Source organism: Pholcus phalangioides, unplaced genomic scaffold (assembly GCF_987345545.1).
Source record: "Pholcus phalangioides strain wild (caught in Gottingen) unplaced genomic scaffold, Ppha-v1.0 ptg000040l_1, whole genome shotgun sequence".
Lineage (NCBI taxonomy): Eukaryota > Metazoa > Arthropoda > Arachnida > Araneae > Pholcidae > Pholcus > Pholcus phalangioides.
This window is the reverse complement of record NW_028301626.1, coordinates 1,060,665-1,084,421: the sequence shown is the minus strand read 5'-3', so window position 1 is coordinate 1,084,421 and position 23,757 is coordinate 1,060,665. Positions and strand designations below refer to the sequence as shown.

At 36.3% G+C, this 23,757-nt stretch overlaps 1 protein-coding gene across 1 annotated transcript; it reads right to left on the bottom strand.

Annotated features, from left to right (window-relative positions):
- Window positions 1-495: 495 nt before the first annotated feature.
- LOC149065248 (E3 ubiquitin-protein ligase Topors-like) lies at window positions 496-23,687 on the bottom strand. Its single transcript, XM_089254244.1, has 3 exons — window positions 23,548-23,687; window positions 13,755-13,865; window positions 496-3,648 (listed from the first exon to the last, which is right to left on the bottom strand). Exon 3 carries the CDS (start codon window positions 3,644-3,646, stop codon window positions 1,352-1,354), a length of 2,295 nt encoding a protein of 764 aa, XP_089110370.1. The 5' UTR covers window positions 3,647-3,648; window positions 13,755-13,865; window positions 23,548-23,687; the 3' UTR covers window positions 496-1,351.
- Window positions 23,688-23,757: the final 70 nt, after the last annotated feature.

Below are 23,757 nucleotides of genomic sequence, written 5' to 3'. Positions count from 1 at the left end.
ACAAATGATACTCACACAAATGAGCTTTCTTTTTCAACCCTACCTCAACAGAAATTAGAGCACGAGTGGTTAGAGCATGCAGATTTCAACAGATAAGCAGCACCACTTCAGCAAAAAGTTTGAAAACCTCCACCGTAGACAATGCTTTCAGAATGACAAATCTTGCTGCATAATAGTATGATGATTGAGTGAAAATACGAATTGATCATCGCTCATGCCAAGTTTTAAGTAGTATAGCGCCACTAACAGGGGCGTCGGAAGTGTTTCGAACCTGTGGGTGCACGTCTTGAGATTCATGTAGGAAATTTCGATTTTTGAATCAATTCTGTGGGTGCTCGGACCCGTTCTACAAACTTCTGTGGGTGCTCGAGCACCCACAGCACCCCCGGCTCCGACGCCACTGGCCACTAATGAAATTTTAATGGCCCAGACACAAATAGATTGCTGCATCTCAGTTATTCAACAGACTGAAACACCACAGGACCAACATTTTTTGCACAACTCTTTTAATATTTAACGACATGACTTTTTCTTCGGAGACTACAATGTATAAGGATTTTATCTTAATTTCCTGTTCTGAATTCTTTGTTACTTGCTCATAAGTGACATATAAAAAGCTCATATCTTTAATAAGTATAACGTGAAAGCTTCAGTTATCAACAAACTGGAAGTGGGAGAGAGGAAGGCTTGGGAAAAGTATGGATGACCAGACAGATAACCGATAAAGGACTAGCATTTCAAGTTTTAATTTTTACCTTCTGCTCGAACCGATGTGTAGCAATTTTAATTGGGTTCCATGCCAAACTTAATGCCATATTCATCAGTTTAACACATTTTGCAATTCCAACAAAAACATTTACAGTTCTCGCGGAGACCCGATTCATATTACAATGTATTTATAGTACATTTCAATTAATACTGAGATCAAAACTGAGCTGATCAGTTCCTCGTAACAACTTGGGTTGATTGCAATGAAAAATCATTATTATATTCTACAATGAAGAGTATCGAGCAAATCTATCATACAAACTGTGTGCAAATATCATGGAAAAAGTTTCAGAGATAATTTGAATGGGCAAACGAGACAAAAGAAACTATTTTTTGCAATTACTAGACTGCATTAATAATTTTGATTTCAACAAAAAAGACAGGTAAGAAATTTTTAGAAAATTTCGAAAAAACTAACAACGTTTTATGTGCGAAAACTTCAGCTTCCAGAAAATTTTGATGTATAGTCATAGATATACACACGAGAGCTTCATTCAGGCTCAATATAGCTTGGCTATACATGTATTTACATAAATATAATTGGGAGGAAGGTACACAATATATAATTTTTTGCTTCCGAATTTCAGTGTTCATCCTTTTCCTTTTTCGTATCTTTCGAATGCGAATGTTTGTGGCATTTATGCTTTTCGTGTTTCCGTTTTTTCTTGTGCTTGTCTCTATGTTTTTTGCTGTGCGAACAATGGTGGCTCGAATCATTTCTATGCGATGACTCTCCAGACACATGCGCGACAACACTTTTTAACTTGGATGGATGCCTTTTCCTCCTCTTTTGCTTGGAACTTTCGTGATCAGATACATCAGTGGAGTCACTGTAATAATTGTGTTTGTAAGAAGATTCTCCGTGGGAGAGATCGTTCTTAGACGAGTTCGATGTTCCTTGCTGGTCCCTCGAACACGAACGAGAAGAGGAAGAACATTCGCGAGGGTTATCAAATGTGCTGCTGAAATGGTGACGTTTTTTCTGTCTTTCTGCACTGCTGGGGTGCTTGCGGTACTTCTTTTGTTTCCCTGCTTCTTCTGAATGATGGCGTTTTGAAAAATCTGGATCCCTAGAATGGTGATCTCTGTCTTTGGAGGAGGAGGTGGTGCTGCTGCTGCTCATGGTCTTTTCAGATACTGGATCAAAAGAACTACTGCTTGTAGCGGGATTTTGATTATTAGCCTCGTTCATCTGGATCGCTTTGATTACCAAGTCCAATCCACTCGAAAATTCCGGATTGGGAGCTTCTGGCGATGAAGGTACTGGCGTTTCGACGCAGTTGGGTGTTACAACATTATTAGGTTCTTCATCTGAGCTTTTAGCGAGATCTATTATTTCAGGAGTACGAAGCCACTTGGGTTTGAGTTCATTTACAATAACACACTCATTATCATCATCATCATCATCACTCGCAATGTCTTCAATCTCTATTGTGTTTCTGTTTCTAAATGAAGGGATAATACGGGAACCACTGACAGGATATGGGGATCCTGGGGGACTTCCGATAGTTGGTTCCTCTGGACTGGAAATAAAGCCTATGTTAACAGAATGTTCTGGACTACTATAGTTGAAATCATGATGAAAAGGACGTTCAGGGCTACTGGGTATGCTGCGAACTCTAGATTCTGGACTCAGCGAAACCGTAGAGTAAGCGGGAGAGTACAAGTTCCAAGAATCATTTTTTTGATTTCGTCTTAGGAACAACTTGACTCCAGCTGAATTGCTTGAAGAGGCATAGTGACGAGACCTGGATCCTGATGTAGAAGGAGCAGTTGATGGTCCTGCAACAGCCGTAGAATCCTCATCATTAGATGACAAATATATTATATCACTTCCTGGTGAAGACAGTACAACTGGTCTATTGCGTGGCTCAATTCGCTGATAGGTCACGTGTCTATCATATTCTTCCATGTCATATATAGAAGAAGCAAAGGTATAAAACTCATGAACAAAATGATTGGTTCTTTCACCAAAATATGGCTCGATTCGAGAATGAAACTCTGGACTTCTGATTTCATAACGCATTATCAGAGCCATTATCAAGTCTAAAACAAACATGACCCTATTTTCGTTATTTATAAGAGTCACAAGTTCCCTGTTCAACCATGGAATCAGACGGTGAGTGCAAGCCTGATTTTGGCGATAGAAAAATGGTGAAGTGTCCCGCACTTTCCTCAGTACCTCGGCATTTCCCTGTGCCCATAATCCCTCGTCATATATAGTGTGGCGGAATCCTGTATTTAATGGATGCTGATTGCTCGCTGACAAAGCAGACATATAATTGACTGTATGTGGAGCATACATGAAACGATGCATCAAGAATTCTGAATGACGCTCCACATCAAGCCTAGCTTCCCTCAATAAAATTTGTCTGCGTTCTTGAATGCGTTCGGATGTTAATGTTGAACTATAACGAAATCTCCTGCTACCATCATCACTTTGCCACGAACTTTCTGCACTGCTTCTTGTCACATTATACAGGTCATAATCTTCATTAGATCTCACATTATAAACTATGCTTTTGAAACGCTGTTTGCATAATGGGCATTCTGCTTTCACTTTAGACCACTCCATCAAGCAGTTGAAACAGAATGGGTGGAAGCAACTGTCCGTAAACGACTTGTTCTCCAACTGACCAAGGCAGATAGCGCAACTCGGCTCTGGGGAAGCTCGTAGAGGCGAGTTGTTACTGCCGCCGCCACCACCTGCCGGCTCTTCTCTTGGTTCTTCCGGAGGTTCTGGTTTTGTAACATCTTTGCTCTCAGAAGGAAGTGGCGCTGGTTCATTACTGCACGGAAATTCAGATTCCTCCGGAACGACTTTCAGATCCAGGGGACAATCTTGGTCTGCGTCTGCATTTTCCATCTCTTGCTCCATTACTGAAGAAACAAAAGAAATAAACTTCAGTCTAAAAAAAAAAAATGTAACACAAACATCGTTGATATTTAAAATGTTTTTATTATGCAAATGTAACTTTTCCTAGACTTGCTACAACGAGGTTCCGAGAAAAATTTTACTTGAATGTAGCATACAGGGTCTTCGAAACTAAATGCTCAAACTTCCAAGAAAGGTAGCAAACATAAAAATGAACCATCTTTATACAGGAAACCATACCTGAAAAATTCCTACTGAAGGCAATAGCTAAATGAGACCCGAAAACACAGTAATAACACAAGACAGTAAGGTAATGTATAAAAATTTATTAGACACACAAGTAGTTTATACACTTTCAAAAAGGTTGGTCTTAAAGTCCCAATTATCAGCCGTGACAAGTACCTTAGTGTGACCCCCAATGGTATACATTAAATGGCACACATTTTTAAAAATACCAATCATTTCATAAATGTTAACAGCAACAGCAATGCAACACTTGCCATTATATGGGTCATTCCCAAAAGGAAGTGTACAAACCAAGTCCGAGACTTTACAATTTTTTTTTACAAAATTTCATAGCATTCTGGTAGTCATTTCGGTTACTTTTCTAGTTTTTCATTTAATTCTCTGTCATATGGTATCTCATCATTTGTTGCAGATTGTATCTAATTTTCTTTTTAAATCATTATTTGTAGCAAAATATCAAAATCTTGCTGTACCAGCTTGAAAAAATTGCTAAACAAAAAGACTTGGCATAAATCTAGAATTAAAAAAAAAACTAGGACTGGTCTGATTAATCGGGTCAGTTATTTGATCAATTGCTAATTTTGCAGTTAAAAATTTTACTTGAGTTAATCGACTCATCAATCCGATTAAAATATGCTTAAAGTTTGCAGGAAAAAGTTTGTAATTTAGCTTGATTTATTTGACGAAACCAATTTTTGATGTCTTAAATTATGTTCCTATCCATAACATTTCCCTAACACACAACACTTACACTCATACACCTTTTGCCTCACATCAAACTCAAATTTCCCTTAGCCAAAATTCCAACTGGAGACCACAGCTTGTACAGAGCCGTACCATTTATGGAGCAAACAAGGGCACATTTATGAGACACATCTTACCTCATACAAAGACTCAGTCAGGCAGACATAACATTTTAGATGAGTGACCATAATTAAAAATATTTGAATCAATGTATTAATCAAATTTTTCGGCATTTGGGAATGCATGCCGATTTAATGAAAATGTTTTTTGAATTTCCTCATGGCATGGACGTTTTTCAAATGTTATGGAGGAATCTGTCGGAGCCCTATCACATTTTGTATATAATTTCTGATAGGGTATAATATGGAGAGAAAATTAAAATGTATTTGCATAGCCTCCCTATTTAGAATACTTGAGATATCTTTCTCTCAGTTAAACATATTAAATTATAAATTATTAATCCATTGTCTGTCAGAAATAAAACGTTTTGATTTTCAGTAGTTGTATATATGTAAAAAGTATGTAATGTAGTTAATGTATGTAAAAAGTACTTTTCTATATGCTATTTCAAAAAATATCATGAATGTCATATGGTTTATTTAGATTAACTCTTAGTGCATTAATTTTACCATTACCAAATTTAAATAGAGGAATGCCGTGATAAGAGGGGGAAAGGGGTGAATAACCACCCAGGTTCTTATTATATTATTACCAAAAATAAAAAAGAAAAGCTATCTCAACAAATGACAGGATACAGTGAATCAAGCAAGATATTTCAATAATTAAGAATTTAATTTTCAAAAAATGGAACATTTGTTCTAGGGGCCACTTATGGAACGAATAATATGAATATTACAGAGATATTAATTGCTGTACATGGACACACCGCGAACGGCGGCATCCCTGAGCGAAGATCCAGGATTTTGGACATTATCGTCAGATGACGGAGCCAACAAAAAGGGGGGGGGGAGTATCCGAAAGATAGGTAAATTTAGAGTACTTTACCGAACAGTTCCCCGGAGGATGAAGACCTCAGCTCATTCTCGGGTGGAACGCGAATGGTCTCAGGAAGACAGAAGGCAGGTGTCACTCACTGGAGCGATACGGGCGGATCCATGGTGGTGGCTGACAGGTCGCTCATAGATGAAGTGTCGAATTTTCCGTCTTCACTGGAGACATCTAGCAACTAGAGCTCGGCACTGGTTGTTGATCCATGCTGATGTTCCGGTGGCTGGCTAATACCGTTCGTCGGGATGTGTCGCTCTTTTCAGTTGTTTATTGGTAATGTCTGGAACTGGAGCTCGGCATCTTGGCAGGTAGTAAGGCCACGGCCCTGCTGCTGACCCATGGCGATACCGGCTTTCGCAACTTCCTCCCGGATGGTTGAGGGAGGGGAGCTTTTCTTCAGTCGTGGGCAGGAGGATTGTTCGGACTTACGGGGGAGTAGGTGGCGAGGGGGCCACGCAGCTTCAGGAGAGCACGTCCTACCTCAACATCTCTCAGTCCCCAAAAAAAAAAAAGGAAGCCTCGTCTTTGTCAACTTTTCTCTGGACCTTCAACTTTCCGGCCTTCCGATTGGAGGCGGAGGGGTCACCAGACAGCCACGTAATGTCCTCTCGATGAAAGCGCGCGGAAATGGTGACTCACCCCTGGGGGGGGGGGAGAAGAGGAGGAGGGACTAGGGAAGGGAGAGCAAGCAAAGTTTCATGTCGAAACACGATCATGATAGAAATCTGGAATTTGATTTCTTGATTTTATTTGCCGCTCATGAGCATGGGGAACAGAGAAAAAGTCCACAAATGAGGGATTTAACAATTTTAAAATATATAAAAAATAATACAATTTTCAGCCTCGCTGAAACATATAATTATTAATAAGAGTAATTAGTGACTGTGTAGTGTTTGTTTTTACGTGTGGGCCACATATGAACAGGGAGTATTTACGTGTGTGTGTGTGTGTGTGTGTGTGTGCGTGTGTGTGAGTATGAAGAATGAGTATAATAAATAATAATAACACTACACCTTCCATTTTTCCCATTCTCCATAACAATGAAAAACGATCCAAACATGAATAAATGAATGCATGTATGCCAGAACTTTGCCACTGGACTTATCCTGTTACAGAGATCTCTTCCAGCCCACCTTCATGGAAGAACACTTTATTTTGAATCAAAAAGATGGTGAAAAAAATTTAATAAACATAAAATTTTTACAATATATTCTCCCCCCCCCCAGACAATTGGGTACTGTCGCAATTGACAGATTTTGTGGTGATAACAGACGAGATGAGGTTGAAAGTAATAGAAAAGTTCCAGAGTTTTGCTAAGAAGAATGTTTTAAATAAAGGTGTATTTTAGAAAGATTTAGAAGTATAAGAAGTGGAGGTAAAAACCACAAAAATAATATTTATTTTTTCACAGCGATATTTGGTTTCGTAACAGAGTGGACAAAATCCATGACTTTCAGTTATAAAACCCAAAAAATAAAATATTACTACAAAATAAAAGTGAAAAACCTTTATGAAATATTAAACTTCAAGTCATTTGGCTATAATTTGAGATCAATTTCATTTTGAAAATTCACCTCTGAATTTTTCATTTCATAAATGTGGAATGTACAGTATTTTGGGGAATGACTCACATAAATTTTAGGGATAATACGAATTTCATATCACTTAACTTTGAAGAATCTCGTCAGAAAGAAAGTCAAAGCTATCGATCGTGAGAGCTAGATGGTTAGATATCCGATGGCCCTAATTACAGTATGAAGAATTCCAATGTCTTCTCTCGAGTTATCCTCATGAAGATATGTGTGTGTATATACAGGGATATATTTGATGTCCCTCAAATCATCGGAGTAAGTCTTGTTACAAGATGCAATTCTATTCACTCATTTTGAAACTTTATTTAATATTTTTTACATGGCTATATAAACGCAGAGTCAGGGGAAAACCCTTTATCAAATATACATAATTTTTCTTATTTTGGAAAATTAAATTTTTTTATATGAATACTATATGTATATCTTATATGAAGTTGTAGAGAATGAAAAGCAATGGTGTTTGTATAATTTTTTTTTTTAAATCTGCTTATTTTTATGGATGTAGCTTATTTACAGGAAATTACGATAGCTGAAATTTTTATAGGAAATTTCTTGGTTGTTTCTTTGAAGTAAAAATGAATACACGTCCTACATCAGTGCAAGTCCCACAAACTTCCAGGATTATGTTTTCAAACGCTACAGTGGATGGACTTAGAAATACAGTTCTTAATAATTATTTTTCTTGCTATGGTGATTGATTCTTAAAATTCACAAGAGAAAAATTTGTTTATTCTTCTTAGATGGCAAATAATGAGATCTAGCAGCCCACTAAGCTCAATGTCTTTTCACACATCTCTTATAGAATAAAAACTGAGGTCAGCCCCAACCACAAGATTTCTGAGCAACTGAAATAGACACGGGACAACAGAAAAAAAAAAAATAATAATAATGCATATAATGAAAAAAAAATAGTTCTCTAAGGATTCTTCTTACACTGAACTCTGCAGAGAATACAAGTAAGGGCTATTTTACTTAGATCAGTGGTTTTCGAAAGGGGATCTACAAGAGGTTGTTAAGGAGTCAGAGGGAAATGCATTTTAGAAAATATAGTGAGCTGCTTATGGCATTTTTCAGGAGGAAAGGGTCCTTTGTTCCCTGATGTTCAACCAAGGCGCCAGCGGGTAAGTGCTAATCAAAAAATACTGCCATAGTCCTGTTTTCATGCCAAGACCAATTAAACTTCACATCTGCTAACTATCTACACATCACAACAAGTCATAAACAAAAATTTTTCAGTTTTGAATGATAAAGTTATCAAGGATAGTGATGAGCGAAAACTAGCTGAAAACATATGGATGTTCCTAATCACCACTTAAAGATCTCTTCAATGCAAAATGAAATCGTTTTTATTATGATTTTGCATCCAATCAAAACCAATTCCTATCTTCAGATATACAGAACATCTTAGCAACAGTATAAGTTCCCAATAACATTTACATTTTCACAGTTGCATTAGTGGCCAATTTTTGAGAAGTTTCAGAAGTTAAAAGTAACTTTGAGCCTGAAGGAAGAGATAGGGTATAATTGTTTCACAAGCCTGTGTAGTTCACTATACTGAAATACGTTAGAGGCTGACGAGAGCAATCAGTCCTTCTTACAGGGTTCCCAGCAAAATCTGATTAGTCATTTCCCTGGTTCACCATGATTCCAAAATTTCCCTGACCAAAAATGCATACAAAGTCATGGGCATATGTAATCCAAAAATGCCAAAGATCACTCTAAATTATACAGTTTCTTTGTAATAGACCCTCACAAACTGGAATGTATGTATGCTATTGCTCACAATACCATTTTGCTATGAAATCTCACACAGCAACCACTGAATTCAAAACATTGCTTCAACATACCATACAATTAACCAGTAACAAGTAGGGCTGGAAATCGATTAAATTTTTTAACTGATTAATCAAATTTTAATTGAATAGTTTCGTGAACAAATTATATTAATAGATGATATAAAAATATATTTTATTGATTTCACACACCTATTTGGTAGATTTGATTTGATATACTGAACATAATTGCCTAAACCTGTAATTTCTTCATTTGGATCGTGTCATTTAAAAAAAAAAAGCCAAAAAACGGTTATTATTCACGGATTTCGAAACTATTTTCAATATTGCTATGTGTGCATGTTGCTTGTTTTCCTAGAAACTCCTCTCGAACTCCTTCTCAGCCACCTCGTTGGGCATTTTGCCTGTTATGGCATTGTATTTGATATGAGCGAGCTGATGCTTCCAAGAATACAGAAAACTACTGTTCATAGTAGAGAAAATAAATTTCGGTCGTCTTTTAAAACTCTTTTCATACAGAACTTTCGCAGTGACACCTACACTCCCATCAAACTCAATTTGAAACTGAAATCATCAGTTTTCATTGAATCTAATTTGATGAAAATATTGATTCAAATATTTTTAAATATGGTCACTTATCCAAAATGTTCTGCAAGGAACATGATTTTTATGACATCTAATCGGTTTTTTCAAAAAAATTGAGTTAATTCACAAACTTTTTTTAAAAATTTTAATCGAATTGATCAAATCAATTAACAACTAAAATTTTTAACTGCAATTAACACTTGATCAGTTAACCGACCCGATTAATCAGACTAGCCCTAGTAACAAGACATGAAAAAAAAAAAATTATGATGATAAACTGCTACTATAACCTGAAACAATCACATAAACAAAGTCAGTGGTAATAATATATAAATTTGACAATTTTCAAACAATATCATTTACAAAATTTTTTTTGCAAAACTTTCAATGCATTTCCAATTCATTCTGCTTCTAATTTAGCTTTACTCTTAATTTTTTTTTTTTTTTTCCTTTCAAGTCCCTGATATTTTTTATCTTTCTCCTTTTTCATTTTCTTCTTGCTCCCGCAGCTTTTACTTGTCCTCTACATCAGTGGTTCAACCTTACTTGATTCGCGAAGCCCTTTTAAGTAAAAAAATTCTACAGCGGAGCCCAATTTTTTAATTATTCATCAAAGTTACCGATTTATTTTTACTATTTAAAAATATTTATAATTATTTTTTTAAATTTTACTGTTTTTTTTTATTTTCCTCGAGCGGCCACTGAGCCCCTGGAGGGTGCACAAGGAGCCCCAAGGGCTCCGCAGAACACTGGTTGAGAACTGCTGCTCTATATGCCTTGTTTGTATCTTCGATGACTATCTAAAACATATGAGAGAGTTCTTGTTGATGTCAATGGCCCGAATTACACCACCTTCTGAAATTGCATCACACATGTCTTTGATGGATGAGTCTCAATCTCAACAAAGATTTGTTTATGCAAAAGCTGATTTTAACAGATGCCATAGGCACCCTGAATCTGGGGGGAGGGGCTGAGACTGTTTGAGCCTCCCCCCCCCCAAATAAATTTTGAAATGGCGCTGAGCTCCCTCAAACATGCACCCCTCCCTGCAAACAGACATATAAGCAGGAAGACTGTCAGCCCAGGCTCTGTCCCTTCTGAGAAAGGCTAATATCTCGGAAGGGACAGAGCCTGCACCTTGTCTGGTCTGAGTCTTCCTATGTATAAGCCTGTATGCAGGGAGGGGGTTGCATGTTTGAGGGGGCTGAGCTCCCTCACAAAATATATTGGAGGAGGGCTCAAACAGCCTCAGTCCCAGGTTCAGGGTGTCTATGGCATCTGTTGAAAGCAGCATTTCCATAAACAAATATTTGTTGATTGAGACTTACAGGAAACACTTCAATACATCAAAGACATGTATGATGCAATTTCAGAAGAAGTTGGATTTTGTGCCATTGACATCAACAAGAATTCTCTCATAAGTTTGAAATAGGCTGGCAACTTTCAGTCTCCTTAATGTTTTCTTTACGTCTGCACCTCTAACAGATGCAGTGCCACGTGAGAAAATTAAGAACATTGTGAAAATTTTCCGCAACTCCATGAAATTCTTGTGACAAGCAAAAATATCTGAGAATAATTTGTCTTGGTCAATTTCATTGGTCCTTAAATTTGCAGAAATTTTCAAATTCATCTTTGAAATCAAAATTGGCAGCACTTGTTAGATCAATATATCACTTACCTACTTTGAAAGATACAAACTTTGCAGTACCATTTCCTTTCATTGAATGGCAATTTGCAGAACTGTGTTTGATGATTCACAGGTCTAGTGCTGACACCGGTCCGTAGCCAGAAATTTTGTTCCAGAAGGGGGGGGGCACCAGGCCCCCCTCGTTACCCTCGCGCTGACAGTCTCTCCGCAATTGCATATTTAACCCTTTAAGCAGCAAAGCAGAAATTACTAAACTATCACCCCCTTCCAAAGGCGCAGACATGAAGAAAACATTGGGGGGGGGGGGGCTGAAAATTGCTAGTCACGCTATGCAAATTTAGGGGGTATAGGGAAAAGTGTTTCATTGAGAAATCAACTTTACAAAATATCTGAGCATGTCTGATAAAATAGGAGGCTTTTATATATATAACGAGACATATCATCAATGCTCCTTACAGAGTTAAGAAAACTCCTCTCCCCTTTAACTTTTCAATAATATCCCTGTCATTAGTTTTTGCTTTGGGCAAGAAATTTTTTGGTTGTAAAGCCTATATAAATATTTTTGTTAAGAAGCAAGTTTTCTACTTGATCCAGATCAATTTTGAGAAGTTATGTGGAAGCTACAGCCTCTAACTTATCAGGCACACCCAATCTTGCAATAAGTTTTCGCATGGGTATCCTGAACAAAGATTCAAACAAAAAAGGAGCAAGAAGCTTGGAGCTCTGAAAACTTTTTAGAAATGATCAGCACTTGAGGCCAGTCTTAAAAAAACTCATCTCGCACTTAATGATGAGACTGATGTTTACTGCCAACTACTACAGAAATTCTGAGGAAAACAATTCTTTTTCAATTTCACTCATTTTCAGTGTCTAATGTCTGAACTGTGTAGCAAAAATGAGAATATAAACAAAAAATATATGCCACTAACGAGTTTTAAATCCCATCCAGCTGCCTTTAAACCATGTTTGAGGATCTGTGTACAGCATGTACTCATAGGTAGAAAGCCCCCCCCCCCCCCATGCTGATACTACACAGCACACAATCAAAAAGTTTGGAAAACTTTGTTTGCGTGCTTGCCATTGCCCCCTTCTTGATTTTTTTCCCCTTTTTTGCCCCTCCCGACTCATGTGAACCCAAAGGATCCTGTGTTATACTTGTAGCTTCTATTGCCCCCCTGGACCATTCCATCGCCCTAGCTTCTATTGCCCCCTGGACCATTCCATTGCCCACTTTCCATCGAAACACTGTTATACAGGGTGACAAAAAGTCAGTAGAAACTTTAAAAATGAATAAAAACCAGAAAAATAACCGAAATAAAAAGTGGTTTGTAGGGTTAGCATCACTAGGTCACTGGAATTTTTTTATGTCAGGAAAAAAAAACCCCCTAAAAACAGCCAATAGGTAGTGCTGGTATGAGCGACTTCAGTGGAAATATGAAAATAAGATGGTTATAAGAACTTGCATGATCCTAATCCACAATCAGTTCACCATTGTAAACCATGTATGTGGAACTGCTGCACTCTGCTGTTGCTGGATTTGTGACTAGTCTGCAATGTATTATCCTCTATGGTGGAGTTCACATGGAACACATACCGCTGTAATAAACGATTTGGAGGCATTCTGTTCGTTATTCTCATATCTTTTCTTTCCCTTGTGTACGTCAGCGCCACCTATCAGCTGTTTCTTATTTTTTTCCTGTCTTAAAAAAATTCCCGTGACCTAGCAATGATAACCTTGCAAACCGTTTCTTAATTCGGACGTTTAGTAAAGTTTATACAGACTTTTCACCCACCCTGCCCTTACAGAGGCATGAAAAAAAGCAAGAAAGTAAAACATTTTCTCAGAAGAGATAGAAAAGAAATTAACGATGGTATTGGCTTTGTTTTAGACAATGAAAAGGGTTAACATTCTAGAATGTTTGTTCTTTGTAGTATGATGCAGAGGTTGCAATGCCTTATTTTTTACACCCAACTATTAACTGTGGCTTTGAGTTCAAGGAACTCAATCAACAGAACTCCTTGGTTAATTGAAGATGTCTAAGAACAGTCGCTGCTTGAGTTCCTTGGTCCTCCAGCCTACTCGCACTGCTTATCAAGGACCTCTTTCAGAACAAGTAATGTCATGCTCATGTTAAGCACAAGTAATATCATTAACAAAAGAAAAACATATTCAGCTTTTGTGAGATGTGCAATGCATATTTTCTTCAGCCCACTTCAAGATTTTATCCTGAATTATGAGCTCAAAACATTTGATTTCTTTCTTAATTCAATGCTTGAAGAATAGAAAAAACTCAAAGCATAAAAGGTATTAGACATTTGCTTATTAACAAAAGCTGCACATTAATATGACTTTCAATTGATTGCAGCTCTATATTGTGCCACCTTGATGCAAGCTGAAGTCAAGAAATACGAAAAATCAAAAATAATTATATCAAATTTGTAATTAAAAGCCAAAAACATATTTTTGTGAAAAATAGTTATATTTCATTACAGACCTAAGTTTGATGATGATGCCCAGCAGTGCCCATCAGATGTGACTAAGGTATGATGTCTCAGATTGTGCCAATAAATATGCAAGAGGAATGATTACATGACTCCTTTATTTTCTAATGCAATAAATGAGAAGACACCGAAATAAAATAATGCAATGTAACAAAACTAAATTTTTCATCATCAAAAGATCAATATAAAAAAACAATAAGAGCCAAAATTACATAAGTTTAGATACGATTTCAGAATCCCCAACATTAACCCCTCAGCACCATCCTACATACCCAGTACGAACAATTAAATCACTGTGTGCTGCCATCATACGTACTCCATATGTATATGGCCAACTGGATATCTTATTTATGTGTTATAAATTCGATTTTTGGCAGCCATAGAAACGAAAAAAAAAAAAAATTACCAAAAAAATATCATATAAATATTCAAGTAATACAATATATTATAGACAAGACCTTATTTTATAAAAGTAAAAAATTTCAAATGAATTCAAAGATTAGTTTAAAAGTTCAAATTTTTTTACTAAACAACTGTGGAAATTAGAAATTCCATTTAAATCTCCTCCGTCCTATGAGATAGGATCCATTGAACCCTTTAAGCAGTTTTTAAAATTTCCCTGATTCGCATTATAACTGCCATATTTTAAATTGTGAAAGCTTCGCAAATCGTCACCTATTTGCAAGAAGAATTATTTATTTTTTCCAATTGCAAGCTGACAACTGCTTTTCCCCAGCAAGAAAATTTACTCCGCCCATTGCTTTTACTTCCCAAAAATTATTTTCATTAACTTATTTTCCAACAAGAGCTGACTATACCCACTGGCAGTTGACTGGTTGGAATGGGGGGGGGGGGCAATGAGTTTTTAGAAAACAAAATATTTTAGGGTGGCTGAAATAAAGCAGATCAAGTTTCACAAGACATCTCGGGATTTGCTGCTGAAAGGGTTAAATCTCTACCAGGCTTGAGGGGTTAAATAAAGGGTGCAGACTTTTTTTACTTGTCCAACAGCTAATTCCTTAACCATTAGTCTTATAGGAAAATTAAGACTACAAAAACTGTTTGGAATGATGAGGACATTACTTTAGAAATTTTTCATTTAAAAAAAAATCAGAGGGTTACAAGATTTAATTTGTTATAGTCTACAGCAGGGTATGACAAATTCCAGGTCCCCACGACAGCTAAGAAATTTGGAATCAGCACCTAAAATTTTCCACAAGTTATTGTAAAATTGAAGTTAAAGAACCCAATTATTTTTTAATTTATGTCAGTGTACCTACCAACATATAAACATTTTGAAGGAACTTGTAAAATCTTTATAAGTAGATCATATAAGATCATTTCAGACTTTTTTTCATGAAAAAATATGCTTGGGTCCTTAGAAATTTAACGTTTTTTCTTTTTGATATGGAAAGTCTGTGACATGATCCTCAAATCTTGTAAGTAAAACATTCTCATCATGTTATACATATTTGAGTGAGCAATATCTGATAATGCTCCAAATTTATAAAATTCAATGTTTCATAACTGCTTAATTTTGGTTGTAAGAGAATGAATTTTTTTTGTTCAACATGTCAGTGCATAAAGTATTTTTTGCTAGAAATGCATTGTTACGAAAATTACGTTTCATCATTGTCATTGTCCACCTGTAAATATTGGAAGTGTGAAATTTGTTATAAACCTCTCAAAATACCATCAAGTTGGAGCGATGCCAAACAGGAAATGTGAGGATATACTCGAATCTTCTAGATTGATCTAGAAACCCTCGTATGACTTCAAGATGGTGGTGCCGCCAGTTGTGAACCATGGAAGACATTTCTGGAAAATCCCCTGTATCTTTAAAAACGATGCGAGGAATAGAGAGAGTGGTCAGTGTTGTAGGATGTTACCCTCAACGTGAGATTCTTATTTGTGAATAACTGTAAATAGCTGTTTTCTGTGAATAAATCTGTGACGTCATGAAAATTGTTTCATCCTCTGATCATTTCAAGGACTTGTGAGACATTATCCGGAACAGTGTTACAAAATCCCAGGGACAAGTACAATGAAATTTCGATATAACAATACTCTGCTGACCAAGATAAAATATTATTGTAGCTGGATTATTGTTATATAGAGAGGCTGTAGTTTAACATTAGACTATAGGTATTTTCAAACAAGACTTGAAAACATATTTTAGATGGATAGATGGATTTGTCATTATATGGAGTATCATTGTAGTGAAGTTTCACAGAACAAAAAATCCAATTCTACAACTTTTTAAGAAAAATAAGGTTTTTTTAATACTTAAATGACCTCTAGAACTAGAGATGTGAAGTGGGAATATTCTCCTGGATGTAAAAATTGGAGAATAATCGAGAATATTCATTTTTCTTTTAAGCAATTTAAATTTTTTTACTAATTTTGTTTATATTGTGAAATATAAATCAGTTTTCATTGCCTGAAACATTTACGACAAAACAATTTTTGGTATAATCACCCCCAATATGACCACTTTAGTTCGAGAATATTCTCCCGGGTCATGATGAGAGGTTTTAAAAGTTTGGTTATACAGATTTTAGAAACCTTTAGAGTAAACCTTAAAAAAATATTTTAAAATTAAATAAATTTTCCGAAATAAGTTCACAACGAAAGAAATTAAACCAAAGTTGATTGATAAAGGAAGCTATTCTTATATAATCACCTTCATTCTAAGATACAGAACTGTTGTTTTCTTCGATGCACATACACTCAAATTCTGTATCACTCACATTTCTTTAAAAGTTGTGCAATTCAGCCCTGCTGGTTTAATTTTGTTGCTCTTTCAAACTTTAATATTGTAGTCTACAAACTTCAATATTCCCATTTTCTTGACGGGAACAGAGAATATTCTCTCAAAGGACTATTATAAATTACTAGAGAATATTCTTATCAAAAATAATTATTCTCAAGTTATTTATCGAGATTATTTATTATAATACATATTAAATATATTCTTGATAATGCTCTTTGGAAAGATTTCAGTAACTGAAGAATATTCGAGAATATTCTCTGGAAGGACTATTATTAATAACTTCAGAATAATTCTTATTATTTTCTATAAGAATATTCCCAGTAATTTATGAAAGTAGTCCTTCCAGCAAATATTCTCAAGGATATTATATGTAACTATATTATACAAATACAAATACAAATACAACGCCACAACAGGCAAAATGCCCAACGAGGTGGCTGATAAAAAGATGCCCATAAAAATATGGATGTCATATGTTTCAAAAATACAGCAACCCAATTAAAAATGCAATTAACACAGGAGAATATTCTCAAGTTATTTATAATAGTAGAGAATACCAGAGAATATTCTCCAAAAGATTATTCTTGAGAATTTTACATTTTTATTTAGAACTATGTCCAACAACATATGAATCATTTTATGTTTCTAAAATTTTCTACTGAAGATAATGGTTGAAGAATTAGCAATTGAAAAAATATGAGAGAATGGACACACCCTGTATATTTAACATAGAAGTCCTTATATACCATTTATCTTTGACCAGTTGGTTGTAGAAACATACTTTTCAAAAGCAACCAAATAATGTGATAATTTTAGAGTTGGTACTTATTTTACTAGGGACATTATATGTACCAAGATACAAATATACAATCCTCTTTATCAGTATTTCTTAACCTTTTTTTGTTTTGTGCCCTCCCCCCTTTGTATCATATTCTATCTTTCTCTTTGTGGCTTCCTGTCCTATTAAAGGCACATGCTCCTCATCCAAGAGCGAGACCCTTTCTATTTATTGAATTGGTTTTGCGAGTAAATTTATAGTGAACAAAAAATTTTCAAGTGAGGTCGATCTCTGGGGCCCCTGCATTAAGGCTCAGCGAACATTCCTCTTGGGGATGGGGTCTATGCAAGGTGGTCTCAACATCACAGGGGCCCCTGGACAAAATTGATGTTCTCGGGCTCCATAACAACCTGGAAGTAACAGCTTCTACACAAACATAGGCCAACTAACTCTCAAAAAGATAGCACCAAATCTTGTTGGGCAAGACCTTATGGACACGAGGCCCTTCATAGTCATGGCTGGATGAACTCATGCATTGAGATGGCCCTGGTTTTATGGGCATCACTGCCAGAATGTAAAAGTAGACACAATTTTCCCCGTCTCATTTCTCTTAAAATGTTCATTTTGATTTTTTTTTTTACTGTGTGACTCTTAGCCACTTACCATGACAATCCTCTATCATTTGATTTTTACCCATTGCCCTCGCCTCAGAATGTCCCACGACCACAAGGAAGCCATGCGACCCCAGGATGAGAAACACTGCATTATATGGCCTCTTTATGAAGGTGGTAGATATGGATTTCCAATTTCATATCTACCGACATGGAAAGAGGTCACCTAGTTCATGAAGGTGGTAGATATGGATTTCCAATTTCATATCTACCGACATGGAAAGAGGTCACCTAGTTCAAAAAAGGAAAGATGGATCATTTTGGGCAGGTTTTTCCTTGAATATACACACAAACACCTTGATATATACACGTTATTACTTAATTCCCCTTGCTGCATTTTACTGATGAACCATTGACTCTTAGAAGCATACTTTCTATTAGAAAAGTATCCACATAATATGTACAACTCCAACATGCCATTCATATTGCAAAGGGTTGTGAAGTTAATAAAATACAAAAATTAACTTTTTGCACGTACAAATTGACTGAAAAACCCAATTAGAAAGTTGTTTCCCTGTCTCTCCCGAGGCTGAAAAAAAAAATTCCATGCTTCTATTGTGCAACATTCACAGAGATATTTGACAATCCCTTTCAATATGAATGGCATATCTGAGTTCTCCAAGTTATATGGATACCTTTCCAATTAGAAGTGAGCCTCTAAGTCAGTGTTCCCCAAAGTGGACAATATCGCCCCCCTGGTGGGAGATAGAATTGTCCAGGGGGGCGACAGAAGCTATGGGTATAACATAGGATTCTATGGGTATGTTTGAGTTGAGGGCGATGATAGAAAAATAGTTCTGAAGAAGGTGGCGATGGAACAAACAGTTTGGGAAACTATGCTCTAAGTAGATCAACAATTCACTAGTAAAATGCGGTCAGGGGAATTAAGTAACCACCCTGTACATACACAAATACAGCTAACAGCTATTATCTGGCTCATTAGTTAGATGGTGGAGATAAATAGCGGCTCGGACCACAAATCTGTGAGTACTTCCATAATTTATGAGAGTTGATGTGTGTAGACTCACTGAAGGGCAGGGCTTGACAAATTCTAGAAGCCAGGGTGCCATTGTGACTAAAAAAATCTGCCTTGGCGCCTACATTTTTTTTTTTACTGTGTGATAACTAAATTTAGAGTCTGAGGACAATGAAAAATTTTCAGACTTCATATACTTCCCATTAACATGGGAAAAGGTCACCAAGGCTAAAAAAAGCTGTTTTGCTTAAAAAATATGCCTAGCTATCAGGAAATTTACTTCGCGCCTAATTTTTTTTCTGATTTGTCAAGCCTTGCTCCAGGGATATGGGTCGTTCCCCCCAAAAAAAAGTGCGCATTCCACATTTATAAAATGAAAAATTCAAAGTTGAATTTTCAAAATCAAATCGATCTCAAATTATAGCCAATGACTTATATTTTTCACTTTTATTTCATATTATTTTTTGGATTTCATGACTGAAAATGATGGATTTCGTCTTACTATGTTTTTATTTCTTACACATATGCTAAAAAAAGGCAGTTTAAATTTTTTTTACCTTCTTTTTTCTGTCGTTTTTTGATGGTTTTTCATGATTTTTTCGAAATAGCAAATAGAAAATTTAGCAACTCAAAATCAAAACTTTTTATTTCTGACAGATAATGGGTTGGTAATTTATAATTTAACATCTTAGTTTGAAGTGTTCTCAAATTGTTTTGCCTGCGAACTGCAAAAATGCTTCCCGTAACCAAGTGGGCATCATTGCAACAGAGTGCATAGAAATGTTAAACTGAAAGATATCTGAAATAGGCTATTCTAAATAGGGAGGGTATGTAAATACTTTTATTTTCTCAGAAATTGTAGGCCTATACAAAATGTGATAGGTGACCCAGAGACTCTTCTGTAACCTTTGAAAAATGTCTACCCCATGAGCAAATTTTAAAAACCACACGCACCCCATCCCCCGTAGTTTGAATTTTAGTCTGGTAAAATTATTAAAATCCGGTCAAAGTGGACGCTGGACTCGCTCAGCTGTATATTATATCATCAGGATGATTTTTCTTTTATTTCAAAGTTTTTTTAAATTGAAATTGAATAGTAATTTGATGTCTGTTGGTATAAGTTTTGCGTTTATGCCAGAATAGACTGGGGGGGGGGGGAGAAGAGCCCGGAAACAAAAATAATATAAGAAGATGATTCTGTCCCATAAAATACAGAATGTATTGTCATATATATAACGTGCTTCACTCATACTAAAATTCCCCTTATGAGATATCGCCCTGGATCTGTATCCCCTGGCAATGATTTTAACGATCTACAACTTTCAAAACTTTTTAACTAAGAAAACTTTAAATCATGGTTCCCATTCTGCTGTGTTGCTCAAGTTTTTGGAAAACGTAATATAGTGGACAAATTAGCTTAAAATTATTTTTTCATTATAAATTTGAATGATTGATTGCAACTTTTATTATATTTTGAAGCATATCTCTATGTACTAACACTAGATGTTGATAAATGATGAAAGAAAACAATCTGAATTATTTATGATAATGACGTAATCGAGTGGACACCCGACAAAAAAAAATCTGGTGCTAAAGACATAATATGAATATTAAGTCATTTTCCGCGAGCCAAATCCAAAAAAGTTGATCAAGTATCAAAAGTGAACCTTTCAATGAGGTCAAAAGTTATTATCAGATTTAATCAGGTATAAAAATATGAGACCATAACAGACACCCAAACAACCGTAACAGAATGGACATTTTAAAATGGGAAAAATTTCGGGACACGAACAAAAAAATAGTTTTTCATAGGAAAAAAAAATTATTGACAGTTTTATTCATCTATGGCACATATATCAAATGTGATTCCAAGTTTCCTTTGAAAAAAAATTCCGGGGATTTGCACAGTCTCTTTGTTTAGCACTTTTTTGAAGCGGGACAGCCATATTTTGAGGTTTCGCTACAAACATTGATTTAAAAAAAAAAAAAATTAGATACCATCTGAAACAAATTAAGAAATGCCATATGACCGAATTAAATGAAGTACTAGAAAAACATTAAATTTACTACAAAAGTGCTCTGAAGTTTTGTAAAAAAATTATAAAGTCTCGGAGAAAGGTTTTGTATACTTTTTTGGGAATGACCCATACATATTACCAGAAGTGGCCTATTAAAAAAAAATAGGAAGAGAGTTTATGAATACAGTGAACACATGAACCCCCCCCCCCTCAACAGTCACCCCTCTTTTATGACCAAATAATAACAGACTACCTTGATTATTTATGCAACTTCCTTCAAAATTTTAAAGTGGGAAGGAGGAATCTTAAACCATTTGGTGATTGGGCCAGCAAACCGGTGGCCCTGAATCGGTTTATCTCCTCAATAACCTGGCCCGTAAGCCATATAAGCTGACACCCACAATATAGGAACAAATTTTTAAACGAAAAAAAATTTGACTTTTTTGCAATTACATAGTGTTTGCTTTCATTTAATTTTTTATTTTTGATATATAAACTCACAAATGTAACCGGAATAAATTCTTAACTTTTTAAATTTCCTTTAATCATTTTTCTGCACATGAGGGCTAACTAGAACGGGACCTACAATTTATTGTCAATCCTGAACGGCAGCATTAGACATATTGTCTTTTTTTTTTAATACTCACAGAGAGGTTAATGTGCTAACCCGTCAGTGTGGGACTCCCTGCGGTATCAATCTTTTTCTGTGGTCATGTTGTCATCGTTTCTGTTGTGCCACTGCATACAGAAAGTTTCTGACGAGGGTATCAAACTCACGGCACCTCTAACCATCATTTGGTACTTTGGGCGAGAGTCTTATTGACCTGGCCTATAGCATTTCTGAAGTTAATATTTTTCCATATTTAATTAGCTCTCCTGGGATATAACTCATGGGTCATTGACACTTACTATGTTCAAGACAGGGCCTCCACATCCTGATATGGAGTCCATAGGCTAGGATCTTTAGTGGGGACCCTCTCTATAATGAATTTATGGCCTGAAAAAACAAAAACAAAAAAAATAATGAGAATCGGCCCCAGAAACAAATGGGGGGAGGGTGCCCTTCCAATACATGATTTTCTTCCCACTAGATGTGACTCTAGCTCACTTGCTGCCCCTAAAGACGTCTTTGGTGGGAGGCTGAAAGGGCTTTTGCCAAGGGGATGCTTAGATAAACCTGATTTTTCCCCCATCCGAAGCCGTACACCAATGTTAACCAACAAAATGTACTTGACCATACATCCCAGAAAATGTCAACATTGTTTTGGTTCAGAATTACTTTACTGTTCTTAATTTTGTCAGATAACCTTCTCCACATTACAGCTCTTATTAATGAGCCATCATATTTTCCTTCCTTTTCAGGATTGAATTTTTCAATTATTTGAATTTTTTTTAAATACAGTTGAACCTTGTTAACGCCAAAATACCTACTCCAAGGTTCCCAAGGCACAAATTAGGGGAAGTGTGGGGGGTTTCCTGCATGGCCCCACACAAGGGTGGGGCTGACAGGGTTCTAGCCTTGGAGGCCCAGGACAATTATCATTATTATTTCTTTTGTCATGCTATAAATTCGCTATAGAAAGGCTCCATAAAAAGTTTGACTTAGGGCCAGCTGAAGATCCCAGCCTAGGTGGCCCTGTTTCAGGATGTGGGGAAAAGGGTTTCTGGTGCTTCAGACCCTAGACAACTGGAAATTCAAATTCTTTCTTGGCCTTTATTTGACTGCTTTTGAAAAATTACTAGGTGGGGCTGACAACCCGACTGACCAGACACGACCCAGGCTCTGTTCCTTCCGGGATATAAGCCTTTCACCCATGCAGGTTGGGTCGTGCTGGGCCGAGGCGCCCCCCCCCGGAGAGTGTCCAGAAGGCCCCCCCCCCCGGCACCCCCAACCCTCTGTCAAGGGGCTGACAACCCGGGACGAATCTTATCACTTTGTTTTTTTCCCACAATAAATTGGCTGAACTAAAATGCACACTTTTTTTTGCCCATGTGATAGGGTCCATTCCTGTTTCTGGTATTACGGCCCCCACGCCCCAACCGTTCCTTTCAAGTTTTCTGTTGTCAAGATATGGCTCAAAATAACTGCAGTGCGTGTTGTCGTGCGAATATATATTGTTCCACAAATTTTTTTTAAAAACTTCATGTACCTAAATAAAAGCTTGGGCTGCCACCCCTTACAACCTGGCACCCTCGCCTAAGCCACCCCTGCTTCCCACTTCAAGTTATCACTCAAGTTCATAACGCCCTACTCTCAATGTTTCCATCTCATACACTATTAGTATACTTAAAATACCGAACCTATGAAAATGAAAGGAAGGGAAAAAACCAGTCCAATACTGGATACATACCGTGGATACTATTATATCATTCGAAGAAACACTTAGCTTTGATTCATGTATAGGATTTGATTTTAATTTATTTAAACCTAGCAGCGGAATTTTAGTTTAAAAATACGGTGCATACACGTAATGTGATACGAAATGAAATTCGTGCATCACAGATGCTAAGCATTATAATAACATTGTAAATAAGCCTAAGAAAAGATCGTCAAGGGATTGGATAATTACTCATGGAAGTCGCGGATGATCGGCGACAATCAACGGATCGAGTAAAATAAGATAGATTTCAACTACAACTTTTTGTTTATTCACAAACATCCAAACCAAAATCAAAAGGCCAAGTTGTGAAAATTTTGGTTCTTTTAAACAACAACTACTAATCCAAAGTACAAATAAATCCAGATATAAAACAAAAATGTGTGATGAATACACTTAAAA

Coding starts and splice junctions, on each gene's coding strand:
- LOC149065248 (XM_089254244.1), bottom strand. CDS start 3,646: ATGGAGCAAGAGATGGAAAATGCAGACGCAGACCAAGATTGTCCCCTG.